Source organism: Thamnophis sirtalis, unplaced genomic scaffold (genome assembly GCF_051295495.1).
Source record: "Thamnophis sirtalis isolate CommonGarterSnake01/CBP01778 unplaced genomic scaffold, rThaSir2_p1.2 scaffold_6, whole genome shotgun sequence".
NCBI lineage: Eukaryota > Metazoa > Chordata > Lepidosauria > Squamata > Natricidae > Thamnophis > Thamnophis sirtalis.
The window spans coordinates 94,304,586-94,331,709 of record NW_028261386.1 but is presented as its reverse complement, the minus strand read 5'-3'; the positions used below and the strand labels follow the sequence as shown (position 1 = coordinate 94,331,709).

The following is a 27,124-nucleotide window of genomic DNA, read 5'->3' as shown; positions in this document are numbered from 1 at the left end:
GCTGCTGGACTTTCTGCAGGAGGGTTTGGACAGGGGTCTGGCCCCCAGCACTCTCCAGCGTCAGGTTGTGGCCCTTTCTACTATCCTGATCAAGGGGTCCTCCTGGCCCTTGAGCCAACACCCGCAGGTCAAGAGTTTCCTGAAGGAAGCGACAAACATCTGCCCCCGAGCTGTTCACCGTTACCCATCCTGGGACCTGCCATTCATCTGGGGTCGTTTGGTCACAAAGCGTCTTCCCACACCACTGGGCGTTGGTTGCAGGCCTGCATCAAGCTTGCCTACGAACATCAGGGCAGGTCTGTGCTTAGCCGGGTGATTGCGCGTTCGATGAGGAGCGCTGCCACTTCTGCGGCTTGGGCGACCCAGGCATCTATTCTCGATGTATGCAGAGCGCAGCCATGTGGGCTTCTCCCACTGCATTTATCAGGAACTGTAAGATTGACACCTTTGCCTCAGCCAAAGCCTCCTTTGGGTGAAGAGTTCTATAGAAGGTTGTGGATGTTCCGGAGACTCAAGTTTCTTCCCACCCGGGGACACTATAGCTTGGGCATGTCCTACGCTTGGACTCTCCAAGCAGCACACTGAAGAAAGACCGTTGGCTTATCTCAACGGTCATTCTCAGGGCGCTGTGAGGAGAGTCCAATCCCACCCCGGGTCTTCGCGGATGCGAGGGTGATGACTGGATGTACGGGCTTCCTGCTCAGTGGTTCCTCGTTTTTTAAACTGAATAATGGAGGCAAAGGGAGGCGTGGCCAAGAGAAAAAATTCACTCAGTCCTAGAGCAGATAGACTGTGTTAACCCACACTTGGACTCTCCTCGCAGTGCCCTGAGAACAACTGTTCACGTAAGCCAATAGTCTTTAACTTGAGTATATGTGTACAAAATATTTAAAAGTATATTGATCCATAAGTTTCAGGGGGAAAATATCAGAAAGAAGATTTCTTAAGGGACAGATTTCTCTCAGAACTATATTCTCTATTTTTATCAAAAACCAATTTACAGTTTAAAAATATTTAAAGTTAGCAAATTGAAGTAGAAGATATTTTAGTTAGATTCGATGGATGATTTAAGAACATTTGTCTAGTATCAGAAATATTTGCAGGAGATAACCAGGCTGAGCCCGAGGGAAGGGTCAAATGCGTTATAAGTTACGAGTCCCTGCATGTTCACAAGACATGCAAGTCCAGCCCACCTTGAATGCTTCTCTTCTACTCATTTCCCTTGACTGTTAGTGGGTCAGATTTGTAGAGAGCTTAAGCTTGCAATAAATCTTTAATACTCATGTGAACTTTCTGAATGTCTGGATTTCCACTTGACAATATCAGCAAAAGCAAGGCATGTGTTTAAAAAAATCCTCTTATACCTAGCATTTCTCTGATAGTGAAATGTTCACTGATGAATATAATAGCTTTTATAGTCTTATAAAATTAATTGTGAAATTATGCTTCTAGGAATTGACACTTGTAACATCTTTTAGATAACTTATGAAAAGTTGTAAATAAATAGTCAGGTCAGCTTTGCCAGCAGGCAGTACAGGTAGTTTTTCGGGTTATAAAGACAATTGGGACTGGAATTGCCATTGGTAAGCAATGCAGTGGTGCATTTTCATGTGACTGTGCTGCTTAGGGATGGCGATCCCAGTTTTCATCATTAAGAGACCATTGTGTGGATCATTAAACACCGACCTTACATGACAGTGACTTCCAACTTCCTGCTCGCTTCCCCATTGACTTTCCTACTGGAAAGTCAGCAGGAAACTTCAGAAATTGCACTAGCACCATAGCAGCCTGCTGCAACATTGCAAGTACAAACCAAGTGCCAAGAACCCAGATCTCAATTGTGTAACTGCAGAGACGGTGCGATGGCCAGAACTCTGCAGACCAATTGTAAGTGCCCCTTGTTGAGCACTGCCACAAGTTTGAAATGTTTGCTGACATGGTGTAATGCAAACACTGCTCCTATGTGCATGCTGCTTTAGTAAGAAAATTCTGATTATTGGACAGGTGTGCTGAATCTTTTCTATTTGAGAGATTAATAATGCTTTTTTTCTTCTCTACAATTCTTTGTTCCCAGACATGAAGAAAATCCGTGACTTTGTCGATAAACGGATATTAGAAAGAAAAGGTACTTCAGAGGACATCAGGGCGGATGCCTCTTTCTTACACCCCCCTCCGGATGGAGGTTGGGGCTGGGTAGTCGTGGCGGCGGCGGCTACCCATTGCCTACTTGTTAGCGGTTTCCATAGCGCCTTCGGGGTGTACATGCTGCCCCTTCTCGGTTCTTTTGAAGCGAGTAACTCGCAGATAGGTAGGTCATTGTTACATTAAGGTTTCCAGCATAGCTTTGATATATTGTACTGCAGTTTTGTTTATAATTATGTCTTGCTTATTAACAGTCTTTAAGCAAATGGTTTAAACTATATGTCAATGCTCTTGAAATCCACAAGAATTAGTGTCATTTACATCAGTAAAACATACAAGTGAGTTGATAATATTTTTTTTTATGATATTTTTTTATATGTTTAATTAAATGCATTTGTCTTTTTAAGCTTGGATTGGATCTGTCAGCTATGCCCTGATTATGATGTTTGGTCCCGTGTCTGGAAAACTCCTGGTGAAATATGGAGCCATCAAAGTGGCAGTAATAGGAGATCTGGTGACCATAGGTGGTCTAGTGTGGTCATCATATGCTGAAAAATTTAAAACCCTATTTTTCACCCGGGGAATCATTGTTGGTGTGGGATCAAGTCTGGCCTACACTCCAGGTAATGCTTTACATTAAAATCAAATTTTGTCACACATTTCTTCTGTTTTTGAAAACATATTTTTGCTTTGCTTTTGTTTTTGTTTTTGTTTTTGCTTTTGCTTTTGCTTTTGCTTTTGCTTTTGCTTTGCTTTGCTTTGCTTTGCTTTGCTTTGCTTTGCTTTGCTTTGCTTTGCTTTGCTTTGCTTTGCTTTGCTTTGCTTTGCTTTGCTTTGCTTTGCAGCACTTTTTCATGAGAAAACTTGTTAGGTAAGCTTTCCATTGGGAGAGCGAGTACGTTCAGCAAAGCGTTGTGAGAGTTGTGTTGCAGAACACACAAACCAGCATACAGAGCAGTGGTGGGTTTCAACTAACCAACTAAGGAGAGATAGTATGTCAGGTGCCATCATTTTCCTAGGGAGGACTTCCATCCTTAAGTAGAAGTGGGCCAAAAGACACCAGCCAGGGACATGTACAAACTGAAAAAGAAGTAACGTAGGGGATAAAGAAAGAGAGAAATGTAGTTGTTTCTTGGAGAAGGTGGGTAAACTTGGTAAGCCCCTTTTCTGGGTGGCCATTCCTAGCCGCTTGCGCCCGGTGTTGTGGTTGAAGTGAAGCCCCAAAGCCCCCGCCACCACCGGAATATCTGCTGCCGCCTCTTCCTCCTCCTCCAACAGCACTGCCAGATTTGCCGCCCGATGCTGTGGCTGAGGTGAAACCGCCAAAGCTCCTGCCAGCACCCCCACCTGTGGCAGCGACGCCTCCCCCTCTGCTTGGAGCACCTGAGCTGGGCCCCGCGTTACCCCTGCCGCCACTGCCTCCTCCTCCACCATCCTTTTGAGAAGCCATGAGGCCTTTTTTTTCCTGCTCCCACCACCTCCGCCGCCTTCTTACTGGCTCCCGCAGCCTCATGGCTCCTCAAAAGCACGGCGAAGGAGGAGGGGAAAGGGATAACGCAGTGCCCAGTTCAGGAGCAGAAGGGGATGTGTCACTGCCATGGACGGGGGTGGTGGCGGGAGCTTTGGCAGCTTCACCTCAGCCTCAGTGTCGGACGGCAAATCTGGCAGTGCTGTTGGAGGAGGAGGAGGTGGCGGCAGAAGATATTCTGGTGGCAGCGGGGGCTTTGGGGCTTCACCTCAGCTGCAGTGCTGGGCGCAAGCGGCTAGGACTGGCCACCCACAAAGGACCTCCCCGGGCTTGCTTTGCTGAAAACGGGGCGACTGGTGCTAGTTTGAGCGGCCGGCGCAAACTACCGTCAGTTGCCCAGTGCTCAACAAAACAAGTCTGGGGAGGTCCTTTGCGGGTGGCCAGTTCTAGCCGCACCTTAGAGGGGGTGTTCCCGGAAGTTAATTGCTTCCAGGTTCACCGACCAACTGGTCCGCAAGGACCGGTAGGAACCCACCCCTGATACAGAGATGCTGCAGTTTAAATAGGCTTTTCCTTTCGTGGAAATAGAGGTATCAGAGTCCATCAAACAGTCCAAGTCATAAACAGATAAGACAGTCCGTCATCAATGTCTTTCAGTTAAGGGATAATCCAAATAACATAGTCCATAATCATACAAACAGTCCGTTTGCTAACTGTTGCAAAACTTACAATAGCTCACGACACTCAGATCAGATCAGCCCAGCATCTAACAAACAGAGAGCTAGCAGTCATTCTGGCTCTCTCGTATGGCCGATTGAGGAAAAACAGCAACCAATCACATTTTACCGTATGATTTAAAGAAACAATTACAACATTGCTACATGATTTATATATTGCCAACCCAACTGTTAGATTAAATTCCTAACAAAACTCATTAGAAATAGTAGCATGGTTTTTAATTGTGTCAGATGAAAAGCAATGTTTAAGCTTTCTCCTTTCCCAGATACCTTTTTCATGTTAAATCAAACAGAGGGTGATGTGACTGGACTTCAATATAAAAGAACTACTTTAAATTTCTGTTTGTTTCTTGATAGGTCTGATAATGGTTAGCCTGTATTTCACTACCAAACGGTCATTTGCCACTGGCTTGGTGATGGCTGGAGGGGCTGCAGGGACTGTCATCCAAAATCAACTGCAGCACTTACTTATTGAGAAGTTTGGATGGAGAGGTAGCCTGCGCGCATATAGCGCAATCCTGGCCATATGCGTTCTTGCTGCCTTTGCCTACAGGCCCCTTCAACAACGTATGTATCTGCTTTGGGCATTTTAAATTAAATATCTCCTTTTTCCTGTGTGTGTGTGTGGGGGAAGAGAATCCATATTGGGTAAAATAAGGATACAAAGTAACACCAAGAGTTCTTTTCAGGTTTCTGAATTCTCCTACACAATTACTCAGACAAAACACAACTATACATCCCTGCCCCCCCCCCCCCCCAATAAATAAGTAGCAACACGGGAATAAAAAGAAAGTAAATCCAACATTTAGGACAACTATTGCAACCATGGTTGCAATTTGATCTCAATCTGGGATGCTGGTTGTAGACTGAAGGCCCCAATGGACAGTGTCATACAGCAAATGGAAATTATATGAGTGGTACGACAAATGGTGCATTGCTTAAATTAAAATGTGACCCTCCATTGTCTCAGCTTCCTTTTGTGGACTGTTTTCCAAAGACCCTTTCTAATTTTATTTGAATTGGGGCAAGTCTTTAATAAGGTAATATGTAACCATTGACTATAGATGGAATCATAGCACTAGCACCCAGGCTTATATACCTCTTCACGGTGCTTTAAAAGCCTCTCTTAGCGGTTGGCAGAGTCAGCATATTGCCCCCAGCAATCTGGGTCTTCATTTTACCGACCTCGGAAGGATGGATTACAAATGCATCCTAGGACTGTTTTGAAAAGGTAGTTTATACGTTTAGTTTCCCTGGTCTTGTAACATCTAATTCAAATTTTCTGCATCTGGATGTGGATGTGATGTAGCAGCTAATAATATGGAACAGAGCAGAAAATGTATGTCTTGTAAGTCATAAATTCATTGGACATGTGAGTAGATAAGAACTTGACACATCTTAAGTGTTCTGTAAAAGTAAGTTTCACAACCATGTATTTATTAAATTCAGATTCTGGTTATTAATGATTGTAGTGACATTTGTCTATCAGAGATTATTTCGCACTTCCCTGTCTTTTCCTGTTCTCCACTGTCTCCCAGAGTCTAACCATGCCCACTGCATCAATGACACTCATCCTCTGCCGTTTCCTTCTCTTTTGCCTTCAGTCTTTCCCAGCATCAGGGTCCTCTCTTCTTATGGCTACAATATTTATGGTTCAGCTTCAGTATCTGTCCTTCTAAAGGACAGTCAGGGTTGATTTCCTTTAGGATAAAGCTATTTAAAGAAGCTGAATATAAATGCAAGATCAGACCCATCTGGCCTGGCAATAGCTAGAACTTAAGGAAGTCAGCGTGTTTGATCCTTATCCCACCCCTACCCCCAGATCTCAGGTATTCCACTATAGATTTTTTGTTAACTTCTATTCGTCCAAAATTACTTTTATCATCCCTCTCATTTATCATTCTGTCTCCAATCTAATTTGGGTTTTCAGATGATAAGAATTCAGGAAAGGGCTAGCTCAGTTATTGTCAGTAAAGAGACCTGTCACTGACTGCTTATTTTATTTAATAAATTTATAGGGCAGCTTTGGGGAACAGAAAAGCTGGGACATATTAATTAGGAAAGACCCTATCAGTATGCCTTATAGTAAAAGACAAATCCGTTCTTCTGGGAAATATTATAGTTTAATTCCTGAAATTCATGTTTCTTGTCTTTTTCATTTCAGTAAAACCTGTTAAGATTTGGGTAAACACATGCTTGGAAAAAAGACTGTTTTCAGTTTAACACCCCAGAACTTGAGGCATAGGACTGCACTAAAGCAACTCAATTCATTTCTTAAATCACCCATGCTGTTTGCTTCCAGGAATGCAAATTGCAAATGAAAGCAACTAAGTAGTTGTGTCAAGTATCTAGAACAAATTTCCTTAACCTAGGGAAAATTGAGTTACCGTATTTTTCAGAATATAAGATGCACCTTCCCCCCCCCCCCCCCGAAAAAAGGGGAAAATCTGGGTGTGTCTTATACACTGAATACAGCATTTTTGGCCTCTGAAACCCCGCCCCTTCACAAAAATGGACGTGCAGAGGGTTTGGGAGGACTGCAAAGTGCTAATGGAGGCTGGGGTGGGCAAAAATGAGCAAAAAACAGACTGTTTTTTGCTCATCCCCCCACCCAGCCCCCAAGAGCACTTTGCAGGCCTCCTAAAGGCTATGTGTGCCCTTTTTGTGGCAAAAGGGCCTGTTTTGGAAAAAAACAACCCGTTTTTGCTTGTTACACCCCACCAGACCCCAGGAGTACCTAAAGGCTATGCATGCCCTTTCTTTTGGCGAAATACAGACCACTTTTTCCTCATCCCCCCCCAACCCCCAGGAGCATTTTGCAGGCCTCTGAAGCTCTCTGCATGCCCCGTTTTTCACAAATGAGGCATGCAGGAGGTTTGGGACGTCTTCAGAGTGCAAAAACTTTTTTTAAAATTTACTTGATGTGTCTTGTACTCCGGTGCGTCTTATACTCTGAAAAATACAGTAAATTGCAGCTCCTGTTATCCAGTCAGCCTTGCCAAGTAGACTCGACTTAGAAATCAATGCCACATACTTTAGGTCTAAAATTACTTTTATTCAAAGAGCTACAGTAAAAAATTCTTGCAATTCCCAATGTGCTTCATTTTGCTCTCATTTTATCTTTGTGTGACGTAGAGAGGGGTGTGTCTGAGATGATTACTGAAATTAGTTTCTTGGAATGGACTTAAGCCACGCTTGTTTGATGGTTGCCTTGGTAATGGCTTTTCCTCATGTTTTTCTAGGCCATTCCCTTATGCCTTTCCCACCTAATATACTGGCTGCATTTCGGAAATTGTAGGCACCAGGGTAGAAAAAAAAATCCCAGTGTGATTCCTATTCATGATAAAAGTAAACTTTTTGTGTACAAGGAACTCATTCTCTCTAATGCCTATACCTGCTCCAGCTGTGTCCAGCAAGACATGTTAACAGAGGTTCTTGTGGTATATAAAATCATTTTTTGCAATCATCCTCAAAATAATTGCTTAAACATCACACAAATCCGTCCTGTGCTCATTTGTGATGCACTTTTTATGTTATCCGGGTTGCACATAACTGTTGTATTTATTGCTTTCTGGTGAAATTAATCAGTATTGTGTACACAGTAATAATTTCTCTTTTTTTAACTTTGTATTTTACAGATAGAACTCATCTAAGTGTAGTTGAAAAATTTAACACATCACCTCTAAGAGGGTTTATAGTCGATTTAGCTTTATGGAAAGATCGCATTTTTGAGATATGGGTCGGTTCTCTTGGATTAGCAAAATTTGGATTCTACATACCTTTTGTGCATATGGTAAGTTGCCATTATCTTTTTTTTTTTGGCTTTTCTGTTATAGCTTGGAACGAGAGTCCCCAACCTGTGGGCCATGACCCACTAGTGGGCTTTGAGGGTTTTGCAACCAGGCCATGGTAATGGCCGGCTCGTGTGTGTGTGTGTGTCCATGCATATCTTCACTTGCATGAGCACCAGCCAAGCACATACACACGCTCCCTTTAAATGAGCAGTAGGTATGTGTGCATGGTACTTGCACAAATGGAGTGTGTTATATTATATCTATAGTGTCAAGTCACAGTACTTTTGACAGTGAATGTATGCCTTTTGGATTCAAGTTCTGTAAAGATGTTGTGCCTTAAAATGGCTTCTACTGTACAGCACAGTGGGGTTGCCATGGTAACGGCTTCACAGTACTCCACAAGGGGCTCCCTCCAATACAGGATTGGGATAAATACATACCCAGACTACCCCGATTTAGCAGCTAATTCTAACTATTTTAAGACATGTGGCTAAACATTCAATTTTTACCAGTTTTAATCCTTAACTCAATTTTGGAGAAGGGCTACATCAATTTGGGCCAAGTTGATTTATTTTTAGTAGCTGTAAGATTGTTGTTTGTCCATAATAGGTAAGTGGTCACTGAGAACAAGGGTACATTTATTTCAATAGTGTCAGATACACCAACTGCAGTCTTGACTGTACTAACTTTCAAAACTTGAATAATACTTGGTCAATTACTTTTGAGGAATAATTTTTGAAGAAAACATCGTGTCATTGCCAAAGGATCTAAATTTGGTGCCACCTTCATATATTGGATTAAATCCCATAGTCCCCTGTCAGTTTGATTTTTGGCAATGCATTATGGAGGCACCAAATTGGAGAACACTAATGTATCCAATGAAGATAGACTTATCAGGAGAGGAGTATGAAATGTTTGAATTGTCAGTCAGTTACATCTATTTTTTTTTTGCTAACTATTTGCATAAATCTTTAAACAAGTATGAATGAATTTGCGGCTATATTTAATTACTAGGTTAGCTTAATTATGACTAGTGTTCACTAAACAGAATACTTTAAACCCGACATGTTAAAAATCGTGCTTCATTTTCTTTTTTGCAGATGAAACTTGCAGATGATTTAGGTATTCCTATGGAAAAAGCATCCTACATTATGGTGGGACTTGGAGTAAGGAGCATGATTAGTTGTCTTCTATTTGGAAAGATTTGTGATATTAAAAGTGTCGACCGACTTTATGTGAACCAGGCATCCATATTATGTGTTGTTTTTGCCTGAGAAATTATGGTTTTAGACCTAGAAACATCTAGAGTGTCATTTCTTGCACATATGAGTTATATCAGCACAACTACAAGTTAAAACTGTGCCTTAAGTTAATTATTGCCAAATCTTCTTGAGGCCATTCGTGTGATGGCTTGAATTCCAGTTCTCACTGGAACATGATGAGTAGAAATTAGGAATTAGGAGAATGGAATCTGACACATGAGGTGGGTTCTCATGGGAGAACCTACTGTATTTTTTGGAGTATAAGATGCACCCTTTTCCCTCAAAAAAGAGGCTGAAAATCTGGGTGTGTCTTATACACTGAATACAGCATTTTTTGCCACCTGAAACCCCACCCCTTTCACCAAAATGGTCGTGCATAGCTTGTAGGAGGCTTTCAGAGAGCTCCTGAGGGATGGGGAGGGCAGAAATGAGCAAAAAATGAGCCATTTTATGCTCATTTTTGCCCTCCCAGCCCCCAGGAGCACTCTATAAGCTTTCTAATGCCCCCCCCCTTTTTTTTTTTACAAAAAAGGGCCTGTCTTCACAAGAAATGGGCTGTTTTTTGCTCATTTTTTGCCCCCGACCCATTCCCCAGGAACACTCTACAAGCCTCCTAAGGGCTATTCATGACCTTTTTTAAAAAAAAAACAGGCCTGTTTTTGTGAAAAATGGGCCATTTTTGGGAGGTTTGCAGAGTGCAAAAACTTTTTTTTTTAATTTGCCTCTTCAAAACCTTGGTGCGTCTTATACTTTGGTGCGTCTTATACTCTGAAAAATACAGTAATTTCTTTATGGCACTCTAGCAGAAGACACTTGGGCACTTGGAGCCAATGCATAGGTTCCTTAATATGAGGCACAGAAGATGCATTACTATCATACTTGAGAAACAAAATTTTTGGTAAGCAGAACTAAAATATTGGAAATTAGCAGTGGCAAAGCCTGATGAGTGCTGTTTTATCTTAGTTTTCATTATAGAGTAAATAAATACATTTGGTTCATATTGAAATCTGTGTCCTTCATGTTTTATTTTTCAGGTGTGGTCTACTCTATTATTCCTTATTGCACATCTTTTACCGCTCTTGTAGTCGTTTGCTCCTTTTTGGGATTTTTCGACGCAGGAAACTATGTTCTCCTACCTATCCTTACATTTGATTTGATGGGAGAAGAAAGAATGCCTGTTGCATGGGGATTTATGATGGCTGTCAATGCAATTAGCTGTTTTGGTCCACCCTTTGCAGGTAAACCAGTTAATGCGATTTGTCTGTAAAAAACACTGAGCCTGGAGAAAACTATACTGCTAATGTGTCCAAGAACTGACTCTTCCCAAGGCCTGCCCGAGTATTTATTTGCTTATTATATTTGTATGCCTGCAAATCTCACAAATATGGCATACAGCAGTGAATTAAAAAGAAAAACCAATAAATATTTTAAAACAGTCATGTTTCAAAACAATAAAATGGCACCCAAGCAAGGAGAATGATATGAGCCACAGTAAGATAGCTGTCAGTGTTCCAAATATCATCCAAAATTAAATCAGAGTCCAAGGCAGAATATTCCTCAAAGTTCCAATTTATTAAGAGAAACATGTTGGCACATATGTAGAAACCTGAATCTGAAAGCTTCCTGGGTTTCCGCACCCAGTTGAAAGTTCACAATCTTGCCTCCACACCCACAAGTCCATCACATGGTCCAATATTCCACTGCCATGCTGGCAGTTTCACCCATCCAGTTCCGGTCAGGCTCAGAGAGGTAGAGAACAAAAGATGACCTTGGCTTCCTAAAAAGGAATTTTATTTTGATAACAATACATTCTACTTCTAACTATTCCCCCTCCCAATTCCCTACTAATGAAACAGCATAGTAGAAAAGAATATTAGTGTGGCAGGCCAAAGATCCTAAAAGGAATCGGCTGCAGGCCTGACAATAGCATCACAGGATTTCCCCAGTCTGCTAGGACCCCCAGGTCTGATGGTACAGCCAGGTCCTGAGGGACTTGAATATTGAACAGGATGGACTTTGCCTCACTTCTGGGGGTAAAATATCTCAAAATGGGAGTGCCACACCAAAGACAGTCTGCCTTCTGAGACCCAAGTTTAATTCCCTAATAGTTGGGACATGCAGCCTGCTTTCTCTGGTAGAACAAGCACATATAATGAGGAAGAAGCAGTCCCTCAGATCTCTCTTCCCCAACTACTCTCACCTGGAATCAGCCCCGGAGAAAGGAAGTGAACTGGAGCAGCACTCTTATCGCCCACCCTCAATCAAACTCAATCCATGGTCAATGGTATCAAAAACTGCAGAGAGGTCAAACAGGGCAAGGATGGATGCCTCACCCCCATCTCACGCTTGCCTGGCTTCTTGAGGAGCAGGTGAGGCAAACTGACCATCGCTAAAACCTACTCACATAATCCCCTGAACCAGTTTAATCAGCAAAGAGGGACATGGATCTAAAGAACGGGGCTGACCTTACAGCCCCAAAGACCCTGTCCATTTCCTCTGGTCAGACAGGTCCATTCCTGTTCAGATAATGGCAATATTCCTTGCTAGGTATTTCCACTGGTTCTGCAACAAGGCCAGCGTCCACTTGGTTCTCTGAGCCCCTCTTAACCCCTCTTAGCTGCTCAGGAGCCCAGAAGGACACATGCCCACCCAGAACAGAGTGGCAGGACACAATAAGGTCTGCACATAATAAGAACAGAGACTTAATGATGCTTTGCCATACTTACCACCACTAGTTAGGTCTTTTTTCCTCTTTCTTTTCTATGTATACCTATATAGGTACTCCTTGTTTAATGACTACTCATTTAGCAACCATTTGAACTTATGACAGCACTGAACAAGGGTAGTTACAGTGGGACTTCGTACCTACAACCATTGTAGCATCTTGCAGTCATGTGATAAGAATTTCTCTGGCTGGCTGCTCACAAAGTCAGTGGGGAAGCCAGCAGCAAGTCAGAAGCTATGCTCATAAGAGGTTCTCGCTTAACGAACTGCACAGTTCTCACTTAACATTGGTAACTGGGGATTGCAAGAACTGTTGCAGCTAAGTGGTATGGTCGCTATTTTTTTTATATAAAACTATGTTGCTAAATTATGGCATTTTCAATTCCAATTAGCAGTTAAGCAAGGACCCGCTGAATAGCTTTTGGGATCAGGAAGGTGTATACTGTGATTACTTAAATCTTTTTGATACTGGAATGTATGGTATCATTTGAAAGGAAATTCTGTTTTGGGAAAGGAAGCACAAAAGTAAACAACATATTTTTGTTTCAGGTCTAATGTATGATACATATGGCAATTATACAATTGGCTTTGTAGTAACTGGGGTTTGCAATATTGGAGCAGCTGGCATACTTGCTTTAATACCCTCGTTGCAAAAATCATCAGTCCAGGCAACAAAAAACTACATTAATGCGTCTGTATGTGTAATAACCAATACCATCATGCCTTGGCAATCTCCAAGTATTTCATTAGGGGTAAGGAGTATTTGATGACATTTCTTTCTCTAAACAAGAAAATTTCTTTCCTCTTCTTTTTCTTCCTCCTCCTCCTCCTCCTTTGGTAGTATGTGTTCTGTACTAACCTGATCTTTGATAGGCATTTTATCACAATGACCCTTTCAGTTATTAGCATTTCTATTGACAGGTGGTAGAGAAATTAATATAGAATCTTCATCACGGTCTTCGTGATTTGCTCAAACAGGATGTGCCAGCTACATGAAGACTCATTTAAAACTCTCAGAGTTTAGAGGTTTTGGCATGAACCCTTGCCCTTTGTGTGGTTCCAGCTATTTTTTAGAAAAATGCATCACAAGCAACATATTTGGCTAATTTCTCTGGAGATTCCCCCCCAATTCTGTTATTTTCTTCATTTCATTCGTTCCTAGACAAATGCAAAGTATAAAAAGTAGTTTCATTGCTGTTTGCCTTTAAGATACTTAAGGCCCTTTTAATAAATTCCAATAGTAGGGAGTAACCCACTCTGAAATACCTTATACCCCTTTTGTCTGGGAAAAGGCTGCATTACACAGGCTGTTAAAAAATATCAGATGTTCATAAAGGAGACCTGATATAATTACTCTTTCTGTCAGAAATTCATTGGATACAGTACTAAAGCTGTTGAACCCATAGCAGCTGAATGTCTAGATTGAGGCCTCAGTCCCCATCTGTCTCAAAAACTGTATACTTAGTTCTTGTTTAGTGACCACAGTTAGGACCAGCAACTCAGTCATTAAGTGAAGTAGTTGCTAAATGGAGAATTATGTGACGGTTTTTGCATATGATTTTACTTGAGCCTTCCTGCTTACAGTATCAGAATACAACTCCAGTTGTATGGTTGGTAAGGTCCCCAGATTTGATACTTGAGGAAGCTGGGTAAAAGGTTGGATCTTATAGTCCCTTTCCCTCACTCCAGTGCCCTCTGGAATGCTTGTCTTCATGCTGCAATAATTAAGAGGACGAAATGCTTTAGATATTTACAATCTTTAGAGAGGAAGTGATTACAAGACAGTAAGGCTTGAGTTTTGGTTTGGGATCACAATTCTTACAAGCTGATTTAGGATGTTGGGAATTATAATAATCTCTATATATATTTTAAAATTGTCCCAAAGCAGAGTTTGAAGGCTATGTGGAAGGATGGTTTATAGCTAATGAATCCAAAGATTATTTAAATTATAGATTTCAAAAGGAATATGAGTGATCATGATAATAGATGATAAGACTTTTAAAATCAGATGTACACTGTCTTTATCTCAGATACATAATGTGTATTCAGATTACGAGAGGAAATGGAAGAATGCTGTTGAACTGCCATCATTAATACTGTCTTTCATAATACATTTTTTGTTACAGAGTGTTACTTCCTCATTCACAAAATCTATGATATCTCCTGCAGCAAGTACCTCAGGCCATTCAAAAGGATTCAGCATGAAATCCTTTAAAAGCATACTAAAATCAGATACAACATCTGTTAAGATGACGTCAGAACCTAGGACCTCTATGGCTACTGTGGAATATATGAAGGCTTTCCCGGATCAAGAGAACGATACAGCTGAGGGGAAATCAGAATTAGCATCTGTTCAAAGTCAAACTTCAATCTCCATAACCCAGGACCTACCCATACCTTGTAAAAAAGAAGATGTAGTGGTCTTGCATGAGTATGAAAGTGACGAGGAAGCTGAAATTACAATTGGGGTAAGGCCTGGACAGGAGTTAACCTTGACAGAACAACTCATGAAAAAGGAAAGGTGGGACTCTAAACAATTGGAGCGTTTTCCTCACAGAAGACAAGATCGGGTGGCTTTCTTAGATGAGTATGAAGGAGATGAAGAAGAAGCTGAAATTGCAACTGGGGTAAAGCCTGGACAAGAGCTAACCGTGCCAGAACTATTCATGAAAAGGGAAAGGTCAGACTCTAAACAGTTGGAGCGTTTTCCTCATAGAAAAGAAGATGGGGTGGCTTTTTTAGATGACTTTATTGGTGATGAGGAAGAGCAGTTGAGATATGTGCCTCCTGCCTCTCACAAAAAAGAAGATGAGTTGGTGGTGGAGGATCTGGATGTCACTAATGATTATCAAGAGCAGCTTAAGAGCACAGCTACACTGAATCCAACTGAAGAAAATAAAACTTCTACATCATTGAAAGACTCTGGAAAGACTTCCCCACAGAAAGAGCAATGATGTGATATTTGCTAAAGATGAAGTTAGCAATTTACCGTCATAAGAGAGGAAATATCAATAGTAGTACTATTAGTATTTGGGATTAAGTAACATTATCATTATTAGCATTATCATTATTATCATTATTAACATTATTATTAGTAGTATTAACAGCATTTGATCTAGCACATCTGCATGACTTCCTAGTAGCAATTTCTTTGTGTCCTCATGGTCATGTGATCTAAATTTTGTTTGGCAACAGATTTGTATTTATGATGGTTTCAGTCCTGGGATCATTAATCGCCTTTTGTGAGCTTTTGACAAAATATAATTTTTTTAATCAAGCCCCCCGATCCCCCCGGTCAATGGTGTCCCACTTTACCAATCTGAAAATCTAGTCACCTTATCTCTTGTGCAACTTCCCGAGGATCCGGAGGCCATGTGCATAGACACCACATTCTTACCTGGCCTCTAAAGCCTCTGAAAATCATGTGAGAAGCTCCTGTAGCTTTTGGATGTCGCAGAACCACTCCAGAAGGTGGTGTGCTGTCATGCAGCCTCCAAACCCTCTGGAGGTCACATATGAAAGTGCTGCTCTTGTGTGGCCTCTGGAATTTCCCCCCAAAAAACATGCAAGAAGTTATTGTGTGATATTCAGAGATCCGGAGGCCATGTGAGAGCAGGGCCTTTTGGTGTAACTTCCACAGGGTTTGGAGGCTTCATGAGAGTACACCACATTCTCTTGCAGCCTGTAGAAACGTGACCCAAAAATGATACTCCATGTCACTTTTGGTACACCATCATTGGTCTAAACCAAGGTCACAAATGACTTGATATGCAAACAACTAAATAAATCAATTACTGAATGTTTCGACTACTTCTTCCCAACATCTCATCGCATACCGAAAAGCACCTCTAAACTACTCTATGTTGGAGCGATGGTAATAAAATAGTTAGCTTTCTTCCTTCACTGATGCCGCATTGAAGAGAAAATAAAAGTAAGCCAAATAAATAATTACGTATTTGAACTGAAGTTTTTTTTATATATAGCATATACTTGTAGATAAGCTGAAAATTGGGTTGGGCTTATCTGTGAGTCAGTGGTGGGTTGGAGGCAGGTATGCCCCGGTATGGGTGTACCGGAGCCTACCCCTCTGCCAAAGCTCCTTATCTGTCTTTTAAGCCTTTGGCGCTTCCGTGCATGCGCAAGGCGCATATGGCGCCTGTGTAATGCTCCGTCGAGCAGCTGGAGCATCGCGGAGGGTTGCAGAGGTGTTGCAGGCAGGTACGATGTATGCGTGCAGTGCACTGTGCATGTGGGCACACGTGCCGCTTGCGTCCATTTGCGTGATGCTGGGCCCATTCAAACAGTACTGGTTGGAATGGGATCCGGAACCCACCACTGCTGTGAGTACATGTGATAGCTGATTCCAAGCACATGTGTGGAAGGTTGAAGCAAAGATGACAAGATACAATAAATGCCCAGTTAGATGATAAGATACAATAAATGCCCAGTTAGACCCGGATGTGACTTTTGATCATACAAGTTAGCAGTTGTTGATTTGAAAAGTGAACCCTGCACCTCAGTGGTGGGTTCCGGATCCTGGTGAAACTGGTATAGTGCAACAGGGCCGGGCATCCACCACATGCATGCATGCAGCGTGCGCACAGCATGTGCATGCATACTTACCGCCCACGATGCTCCGTGATGCTCCAGCTGCTCGGCGGAGCGTCATGCAGGCGCCATATGCTCCATGCGCGTAAGCCCCTATCGGCTCAAATACAGGTAAAGAGGGTGGGTGGGTGGGCCTTCCAGAATACCATACCAGAACGGTACCTGGTGCTCCCAGCAGGCACCGGTGTGCCCGTACTGAGGCATACTGATCGTATTCCACTACTGCTGCACCTGCAGGGGAAATGCTAGGATGTTCCTGCTGCTGCTGCTGCTTCTGCTGTTATGTGGTAGCTGATTTATTTTTTTGCATCAATTTATCAATGGCACATCATTAGTGCAGAATCACACAATGTTCTCAGTGATTTAGCAAATGGGACAATATTCAGTGTTGTCTTGATTTCCATGACTTTTCTCTGACAATCATGCAATTGCTAAAAGTTCCTTTGAGCTGCCGATATGCCTGGAAGATTTCTGTTTCAACTATCATTGCAATAATTATATCATTTTCAAAATTACATCTACAAAAATTTCAATAGATTGTGCATAAATGGATAGAGTTACATTGAAAATTAAACAAACAGAAGAGACAGAATATTATCAAACATGGAATTTATTTTACCAGGGGTTGGAAAAAAAGGGTGGAGATTACGAATGTAATCTATATTGTTAAGCAAATTAAATACCCAGACAATACGATGTTCATTAAGCACCAATAAATGTAAACAATAGAAAAAATCAATATATTTACTTTAGTGCACTATGCTTATATTTAAAATAGTATTAATTTGATCAATGTACCATATGCTGATTCTTTTTATTTAAAAAATCACTTGTAGTGTTTTCCAGAGGACAGTAAAATCTTGGAATTTTATGAAAAGAAGCAGAGAGCACAGATGCATGGCATTTGTTTCATGTGTGTTGGATTCATTTTTTGATAGCATATGCTCTCTCCCCACCATCTTCCATGAACCTTTTCCAACTATTTTCACTCCAGACTGGAAAAATTATAGGGTCAATGCCTACTCTGTAGTCAACAGGTGATGACAATGTACTCTTTATTTTTTACTGGGACTAAATGAGACATTTCCTTCCTTAAAAATTGCAGGCATTTCCCGTGTAAATATGACCCATGTCATTTACTTCAACCACAATGACGTACAAATCAGACTTTGGATAAATAATGCACTGAAGGTCTGAAAATTTAGCAATTTACAGACCACATCTTCCTATTCTCAATTTCATCCACTAGCGGCTGTCTGAAAGATAGAGTTTTGGCCTGTTAAAGAATTCCTTCAGCAGTTTTAATGAGCTGCAGCTCCTCATAATAGGTCTGCTTCTTGGGATCACATTAATATAGCAATGGGATTTCACCACAATCAGTGATCTATGAATTGTCCCTGAACATTGCTTTTCAAGGAAAACTTAATTATCAAGGAATAGAAAATTGAACACAATTCAGCTAAAGATCCTGGTGGGATAAATATATGATCTTTCTCCAGGAAAATGATGCTATGTAGTCTGACATGAGAATGAAAGAATAGAGGATATTTATTATGCTGTGGCATCTATTTGTAGAATGTTGTAGAAAATACATGAGTATTGCTGCAGCAAAGTAAGCCATAGGGTATGTTTTCTTTAAAGACTTTAAAGACTCAATCAAATTCCAGTGCACTTGACTGAGAGTTTGATCTACCTGACTTTCTTTGGTAGTTCTTCACCAGACAATGGTGATTCTTCTAATACTTCTAAGACTCCTAGATGCTCATGAATTCCATCAGCTAGGATACAAGGCACTGCAAACTGAAATGTATAAAGTTTAGTCCATTGTAAGGCAAAAAAGCCATCTCTTTCTGTTAACATGTTCACTTAGAGCCAGAGGGAAATATTGCACAAAATCTGTCTGCAAAGAATTGCAATTTAATCAACCTTGACTATGACAATATTAGTTTTAGCAAAGTAAATGTGAGAAGCAGTACAGTTTATTCATGGTTATTTAGAAATAAGCTCTACAATATGCAAAAAAGGTTATACTTGGATAAAGTGAAATTGCCACTTAAATTGGCTTCAATTAAAGTAACATCTGGAAAGAATCCTAGATGAAGGTGATAACTAGTTTATTGGTATTGTTTTCTACACTCTATGAAAATAGAGGAGGTTGAAATACTTCTACTGTGCATCTGTGTTTGTATTCTAGAGCACAAACTCTTTACATTTATCATTAAGCAAGAAGCTGATTTCACCCATGGAAATTAAGAAATGTTTTATGGAGATGGAGTGCATGAATTTACTATACAGACAAGTTTCAGAATGATTTTGTTTAGGGACTAGGACAGTAAAGTAGCTTAACTTTGAGTTCAATTAGACCTGCAAGTTGTGAATCACAACTCCTGAAACTGTTGAATTGCATAATATGCTGAGTGTTGTATTGGAAAAAAAAACATATGCGAGGCTACAGTTTCATTATCCTTTTCACAGCCATGTTGGCGAGGTGATGCTTATTTTTAGTATCGGACCATGCCGGGTTCTGGTTGTGAGATTGTACAGGGAGTCATTATATCAAAACATTCTCCTGCTCAGATGACTCAGTCATTCCAGCATACAGAAATATCTCAGTGGAGCACCAACTGAGAAGAAGTGATGTGTAAACATACACCATATCCCAAAACTGTTAGACTCAACAAAATCAAAGTCAGTACAATCCAGTTTATATAAAAAAATAAAATACTTTATTTTTTCTTCTAAAAAGGTGCAAACATGTAACTTTTGGTCACATTTCTCAATAAGTAACAAACTGTTCCCAAGTGAAAAGATTTAAGAGCACACATTTTGTTTCAGGGAATATTAATTCAGACCGAGAGAAATGTACCTTTCTCCCTTTGTCATTAGTTTGGTGAAATGGTCGGATAGGATACTGGTGCATCTTCTTCATCAAAGTACCAGTTCAGTTAATTTTTTCCCCTACTAGTTCAACAAAACTACCATTACAGACTCTATTTTATGAGCTGAATGAATGCAGTGGATCAGACATGCTTTGAATCATAAAAAAAGAGAGGCTAACACTGATGTATCAAAGCATTGACAAAAAAGGAAACACAACTTTAAATTAAGTTAGATAACTGTACAATATATATACACACATACATACAAACACGCATGAACACATACACATATACACTATTTACACTATTACACTATTTTTTTAAAAAAAAAATGTTGCCCATGACAAGCAAATGATTGCCACAAACTGTCCAGTCAAATTCTGATTCTTTTTGAACAAATCCTCTGAATCAGAGTTTCAAAGGCAGAATTATTGCCATTTTCAAATAACATAATTACTTAGCACCTGCTGGATAAAAATGTCCAGTCCAGCTGTTACTGTCACAAAAACCAGTGCCAATAACTTTGCTAAGGGGTCTTTTTTGTTTTGATTGCACAATTAACTAGGACACATGCCACCACGTTTTGAAAATGTTTCTCAAGACTTGCCTATGTCCCTTAATTAATCTCTATTCATCCCTCTCCCCAAATATACTCTGAGACACAAATTAAGTGTCACCTCTCACTAATCATTGTCAACATTATATTCCTATTATTATTATTATTATTCTTCCTTCAAACCAACGTTTGGGGTCAGTAGATAATTTGACCTTAAGGCCAAGGTGGAACAATTTTGTCATTTGTTTTTAAAAAAACGCAGACATTTAAATCACTTGTGCTATAGAATCACGTTTAACAAAATGAGATGTCATTATCAGTTCAAGTCGAGTTCAGAAAAAAAAAACTCTCATGGGGACTTTATGCCATGTCTCCATACATCTTCCGGTAGTAGACTGATTCAAAGATATCATTGTCTCCAGGACAGTTATAGTGGCAGGCACAAGTCTTGATAAACATCATGCTCTTCTTGATGACTTCACCATCAGGGCATTTGAATTCCACAGGAAGAGTGGCTGTTCTGTGGGGGGTGCAACAACGCCCATCAGTACAGACACCACAAAATTTGGCTCGGTAGGTCTTTACACTGGTACAGCCAGACAGCTCATACTGGATAGGTTTAGAGATCTTCGGTGTGCGGATGCATTTTTTACCTTTCTGTTGAAAAAAAATTCTTACATCAAATAAACAATGCTTCCATTCAGATCACCAGCATATGCAATATTTCCAATATTTATGTTTTTCTTAATTTCTTAACTTGTTAAGGTAAATCCTGGGCTAGAGATCAACCAAGGGACCTCCAGATGTTTTGGACTTCAATTCCAATAAGCATGGGATAATGACCAAACAAATTATGGAAAACGAATCCTGAAATTCTTGAAAGGCATTAGTTGTCTGCCCCCGATCCAGCTATAGTTAAAGTCCACTACAGTTGGATACGACTGGATAGGGGAAACCATTGTCTTTACTTTTAATATAGATATCAATTGTTTCTATGTTTGGCTAAACTTAGCATCCAATCTTGTAGATATATTTTTGTTACTCTTATACATGTCTCATGGTCAGGCAAACTCATATTTGTCCCACTCTCTAAATAGACTTAAATTTGCCTTGTTCGTACCCTTTATTTATAAGTCTAATTTTCCTCAGTGGACTTTTAGAAGAATGTTCATGCTTGGTTCTCTTGAAAATTTTATTACTACTCATAGAAATCTAGTTTCATGTTGGAGTTTTTAAAGAAAACCATACAAATAGGGCAGTGGTGGAGTTGAAATAATTTAACAACCAGTTCTCTGCCTTAATGATTTCTTCCAACAACCAGTTCACCAAACTGCTCAGAAAGTTAACAATCGGTTCTCCCGAAGTGGTGCGAACTGACTGAATCCCACCACTGAAATAGGGTTAAGATTGTAATTCTGTTTTTTTTTCTCTTGGGAATAAGACATCTTGCATTTTATTAATGGACCAGTAGATATCCGAAGTTGCGCTATAAATAATTTTGTTCATTGATTATTTACATTTACACTTCACATTATTACCAATACAAAAAAGGAATTACAATATTAACAAGGTTTAGAGAACATCATAACTTGGAAAAGTACACATATAATCCTACAAGAGGAAGTTCTCCAGATCAACCCAATATGGGCTATGATACAGGGAACAGGTGCGCAGGAAAGAAGAGGAATTCAGCACTCTGAGGAAAAGCAACTATTTTTTGCAGACCTACTTGTTGAACAATTTTTACAACTTACTGAAAATTAGTTTGTATTGCAGATTTTTGCAAAGCAGGATAATGTGATGAAACATTTTTACAGAAGCAAGCAGCAGAAATGGGAAATTATTTACCTTGATGCTCTCCTCAAGATCTGCTTCACATGGTCTCACCATGCAGAGTCTGCTTTGCTTCTCCAGCCTGCAGTGGGCATTGTCATTGGTGACTCTGGTCGAGATTCCCATTCCACAAGTTTTGGAGCAGGCACTCCATTCTGTGGTCTGGACCAAGCAATTTGCACGCATCAGGGATGGGTCAGGTCCATAGGTATCTTCTAGTCTGTAAGCTGAAAAGCATAGGGGAACAGTTCGCTTAGAATGGACATTAAGAATCAAAGTGAGTAAATGTGGTTATGACAGAAGAAAGACAACATTTGTCTAAGTAGTTGAAGCTAGTATAGCAACAATGGAAGAAATATGAAGGAAAATCAGTTTACCGGCAAGAGCAGGTCCAACTGCAGTGCGTTCTTTGTCCTTGGGCTCATCACACACCCATTCCTCACAGCATTTCCCTGGGAGCTTCACTCTGCGTGGGTATGGGCAATCAGGACTGGGCAGGCGAACATCCATGCTGCAGAGGGGCATGCAGCCTACAGCTCCATCCAGACAGGTGCACTGGTATTTGCAGCTACTCTGGAAGGACTCGCCACTCCGATACACCATACCTCCAAATATACATGGAGCACCATCCTTTGCTGCAGATAGAAAAGGGATTTCATTCATAAATACATTAGTAGCAATGGAGATCTCGGGAATCTAGAACTATACAAGATAAGGGCTAAAGAGCCTCCAAGAGCCTGCTTCCAATTTTGTTTATATTCAGTTCCTCTGCCTTTAATAACAGGCAAGTGTAGAAGTGTAAACCTCCCAAACTATGGCAAGATGTTCTATTCCAACTTTTTTTTTTAATACAGTGCTTCTATTCTAATTAATTGTCAAGGTTGGAAGACTCCTTATAAGACTTGTGGATTTCAACTTCCAGAATTCCTCTTGCTGGTTGAGGAATTCTGGGAGTTGAAGTCCACAAGTGTTAAAGTTGGAGACCCCTGTTCTGATGGATGTCACCAGGTATGTACGAATTACTGTATGTCAGATTCTCAGAAATCATAACTAGAATTCTAGGAATTGTAGTTGTTAAACATTCCTAGGAGCCTTTGGGAGAAAACTGTCCAATCAGACTCAGTTTTTTAAACGGAATATACTTGAACCGCAAAAGGAAAAAAGCTCTCAGAATTGCATGGCTTTGCATAGCCCTAGAACAGTGTTTGTCGATTTCAGCAAATTTTTAATCCCGGCAGGCTTCCCTATTAGGGAATTCTGGGAATTGAAGTCCATTCAACTTAAAACTGATGAGATCGAGAAACATTGGGGGGAAAAAGTCACCCCCTCCCGCATTTTCCACTCTGCTCCAATCTCTCCCGTCCCAAAGAGAGCGCCGGCAAGCAGAACAAAACAAAAGGCGACTACTCACCAGTGCATACTCCGATCTTGCGGTTGTCCGGGGAGCCGAAGTCGCAGAAGAGCCCTTTGTGAGGATCGCAGGGATCCCGCTCGGTGCAAAGGTCGCCCAGCTGCTTGGCGCAAACGCGGCAGCACCCACAGCCGTCCAGGACCAGGCTTACACCAGGAGGGCACTCGGGGGGCAAGGAGGAGCACTGGCACTTCGCGCTGCACTCTTGGCCGGCCGCTTCCTGGGAAGACAGAGGGAGGTAGAGACGGGGAGTCAAACAACGCTCCAGCAGGTGGGTCCGGTGAGTAAAGAAATAGGAGAGACAGAGACAGACTAGCAGCCTCAGAAAATAACACTTACCCAGCTAAGAAGAGCGGCGAGGAAAACCCAGGCGAGGGTGCGGGCTTCCATCCTTCTTTTTCTTGCAACTTTTCGGCACAGGGAGATGGGCAAAAGTTGCTGGCTCTCTTTGGGAGCGGAGCGGGTTGCCTTGTCCAGGTGGGATCCGTTTCGGTTTTAAATGTCGCTGGCCGGCGAGGGCAGATCTTGCTTCGATCTCGGAGGGAAAAAGTGCTGCTTTCTCTCCCCTTTCTCTCTGCTTTTAGAAGGAGAGCGATGGTGGGTCTGAGTCTCCAGCAGGCAGCGGCGCTGCTTTTATACCCTTGAGGCGTCCGGGACTCGCCAATCGGCTGAATGGAGTCCCACACAAACAGCGGCATTCCTCGCATTCCTCTCCACCTTCCTGCCTCGTCAAGTCACACCGGATTGATCCTGACCCCTTGACACTCCGCATTCCTCCTGTCTGAAAAAGCTGGCGCACTTCAGCGCACAAAAAAGGCGCTGTATTTTCACCGGGGAGGCGGGGGGGGGGAAGAGAGAAAGAGAGAGAGAGAGCTTTCCCTCCAGCTTCCAGTTTACATTCTTCCTACCACCGCAATCCTGATTTATAGAAGTTAAAAATATGTCTCCTTTGGAATCCTTATTCTCTCTTTTCTCCCCCTTCAAAAGATTGAGCCAGCATGCCTCAAAAATTCAGCCTGTCCACCACTGACATCTATCAGTCTAACTTTAAAATCCACTTCAGGGGGAAAGTGAAAGGAGTTAAATGATTTCTTGAAAAGCTTTATTATGATCTCTGTTAAAGACCAGAGGTTTCATGTGAACAATTATCCATTCTGAAGAGGCATTTTAAAAAATGAGGGCATTTTCCTGTTAACCTCAGAGGATTAAAAAAAATGTCTGTGAAATCTGTTATGAAATTGGAGTTCTTTTCCAGGTTAATGGAAAAAGTATAAAATAAAGGAATATATTACAAAACATCACATTCAACTTTTCCCAATATATTTCACAAGACTATAAGACCAACTATAAGTTTTCCTATTCATTAAATGGCTATTAATATACTAAAAACACTTATAAAAAAATAATCCAGTCATGTATATTGTCCTGTTTGACTTGAAGGCAATTGCCTCTGTAATAGCTCTCAGTACAAACTGTATCTGGAGGAAGAGCTTCCCTGTGGAGAGATGAGATTCATATGCATCAACTATGCTTATATACTAATAACAATAGCACTTAGACTTATATACCGCTTCATAGTGCTTTACAGCCCTCTCTAAATGGTTTGCAAAGTCAGCATATTGCCCCAACGATCTCATTTTACCACCCATGGAAGGGTGGAAGGCTGAGTCAACCTTGAGCTGGTCAGGATCGAACTCCTGACAGTGGGAATGCAGAATTAGCCTGCAGTACTGGATTCTGAACACTGCACCATTATGGCTCTGAATATGAAAAGAGGTGTCTCTCTATTTGGAATATATGTATATGTGTACACATATCAGAGGTGGTATTCAGAGGTGGGTTACTGCCGGTTCGACCCGGATTGGGCGAACTGGTAGCGGTGGAAGGAGGCGCCACAGAAGTGTCATGTACGCACGGGAGCACGCCTGGTAGTAAAAAAAAAATTAGCAACCCACCTCTGCACTGCTTGTATTCTTCCTTCCTAGGGAAGTAAATGACGCTGCTCCACTTGCTTTAATGGATGGCAATAGAACCTTGTTCTTTGTGATCATTGCCCTCAACATCTAGTGCTACTTGATTCCTCTCCTACCATGAGTGAGAACAGAATTCAAGAGGGGGGAGGGGAGAAGAGGGGGTGGGTAGTTGGTAGCCCAAATGGTTGCTAGGAGCAAAGCCAGGAACTCTTTATTTGTTTTTTTTCTTATTAAGACTAAAAGACCCTAAAGGCATAAGATTCTAGAAATAACAGTGGTGGAAAGCTTTCTACTAATTTCTTCCCAGACATCTGATACATAACTAACTGTTTCCCTCTCCCCAGCCCATCCCACACACCTAGGTACTTTTCTGTGGAAAGAAATTTATTTGGGGCATTTCTTATTATATGATCATCCAGAATTGTGTTATTGTACAATGCTTGGTTTGCAGGATTAGGCCACTGAATTATACTGGAATTATTTCCTCTAATAACTACTTTCTGTTAATAGAAAGAGAGAAGTAGGGGGGAGGGAACATGCTCTAAAATACTTGGCACGTTAAAGCGAGACAGAAGCACGGAAGATGTGCTCTGCTTTTCCCACTGTGTATGAACTCATCCTTCATAAGCAACACACCCGACAAATATTTTGCTCCTTAAACATGTTGCCTTCCCTCAATAGTTCCACAGCTTTTTAAAAAAATAAATAAATAATGGTGCTATTTATTGAAATGAGGCATTATGTCTCTCTGCCTGTCTGCCTCTATTTTTACATGCTAATCTTCCTTCCTCACAGGCGTTTTGTCAGGCAGAATCCACAACCAATGACACACTTGCAACAGTCCAGGGAGGTGGTTTAGCCTGAGGAAAAAAGTGACCTGTTTCCCTTAAGAAGCAGCTGACAGCTAGGGTTTCAACTGAGTCCAGAACGCAGTTTCTATAGCCCCATAATCTAAGAATTGCAGCGAGTGGACAACTTAGAAGTGAATTCCTGCCTTTAAGAATGTAACCAACATAGGTAGTCTCAACTTATGGCTACAATTGGGACCATGGTTTCGGTTGCCAAACAAATGTGTCATTGTTAAATGAGTTGTGTCCAATTTTATGACCTTTGTTATCATAGTTGCTAAATGAATCACTACAAACTCAAGAGCACGGACTGAATTCCGCTGCTGCCATAAGTGAATCATGTAGTCATGAAGCAAACTGACTTTGCTTGTCAGAAGCTGGCTGGGAAGGTCAGAAATGGCAATCACGTGACCCTGGGATGCTACAATCATTGTAAATACATGCCAGTTGCCAAGTGCCCAAATTTTGATCACATGACTTTGGGAATACAGCAATGGTTGAAGGTGCAAGGATTGGTTGCAAGTCACTTTTTTTCAGAACAATTGCTAAACGAATGGTTGTAAGATGATTGTTACCTGTACACTATATCTTGGCTTAACCTATATAAGGTTGTTTTTGACTTTTGGAAGATACCCAGGGATGTTTTGATATTGGGTAATCAACTAGCAAACTATTCTTGTAGGTATAAGCACAGGTGTAAAATACACTGGAAAAAGAATTGGCAGTCTGGGTAATGAACCCATTACTCCTTCCTTGACAATTGAATTTCTTGAATTGTTTCTGTTGTTTATTACTGCTTTTCTCCTTGCCTTGTTGTTTTAACCTTATGCACTGCCTAGAGTCACTTGAGCTCTTAAGGTGGTTTATACATTGAAAAAAATACTCTTCA

The 27,124-nt window shown here is 41.1% G+C and overlaps 2 protein-coding genes across 2 annotated transcripts; one reads left to right on the top strand and one right to left on the bottom strand.

Annotated features, from left to right (window-relative positions):
* The first annotated feature begins 1,997 nt into the window (after positions 1-1,997).
* LOC148045099 (monocarboxylate transporter 10-like) lies at positions 1,998-15,081 on the top strand. Its single transcript, XM_087719024.1, has 10 exons — positions 1,998-2,308; positions 2,550-2,765; positions 4,705-4,914; positions 7,986-8,140; positions 9,242-9,400; positions 9,625-9,628; positions 10,438-10,641; positions 12,677-12,879; positions 14,254-14,648; positions 14,844-15,081. The coding sequence occupies exons 1-10, from the start codon at positions 2,077-2,079 to the stop codon at positions 15,079-15,081; spliced, it is 2,016 nt and encodes a 671-aa protein (XP_087575150.1). The 5' UTR covers positions 1,998-2,076.
* A 4,357-nt stretch (positions 15,082-19,438) lies between these two features.
* CCN2 (cellular communication network factor 2) lies at positions 19,439-23,943 on the bottom strand. The gene is made up of 5 exons (XM_014055907.2): positions 23,754-23,943; positions 23,415-23,634; positions 22,381-22,638; positions 22,019-22,230; positions 19,439-20,827 (listed from the first exon to the last, which is right to left on the bottom strand). Exons 1-5 carry the CDS (start codon positions 23,802-23,804, stop codon positions 20,531-20,533), a joined length of 1,038 nt encoding a protein of 345 aa, XP_013911382.1. The 5' UTR covers positions 23,805-23,943; the 3' UTR covers positions 19,439-20,530.
* Between the last annotated feature and the right edge of the window lie 3,181 nt (positions 23,944-27,124).

Bases quoted from the DNA above. Each gene is read 5' to 3' on its own strand.
- LOC148045099 (XM_087719024.1), top strand. From the start codon at position 2,077: ATGAAGAAAATCCGTGACTTTGTCGATAAACGGATATTAGAAAGAAAA. The intron at 4,915-7,985 runs GTATGTATCTGC...TGTATTTTACAG, and splicing joins CTACAGGCCCCTTCAACAAC to ATAGAACTCATCTAAGTGTA. The intron at 8,141-9,241 runs GTAAGTTGCCAT...TCTTTTTTGCAG, and splicing joins ACATACCTTTTGTGCATATG to ATGAAACTTGCAGATGATTT.
- CCN2 (XM_014055907.2), bottom strand. From the start codon at position 23,804: ATGGAAGCCCGCACCCTCGCCTGGGTTTTCCTCGCCGCTCTTCTTAGC. The intron at 23,635-23,753 runs GTAAGTGTTATT...CTGTCTTCCCAG, and splicing joins TCGCCGCTCTTCTTAGCTGG to GAAGCGGCCGGCCAAGAGTG. The intron at 22,639-23,414 runs GTGAGTAGTCGC...TTCTATCTGCAG, and splicing joins CAAGATCGGAGTATGCACTG to CAAAGGATGGTGCTCCATGT.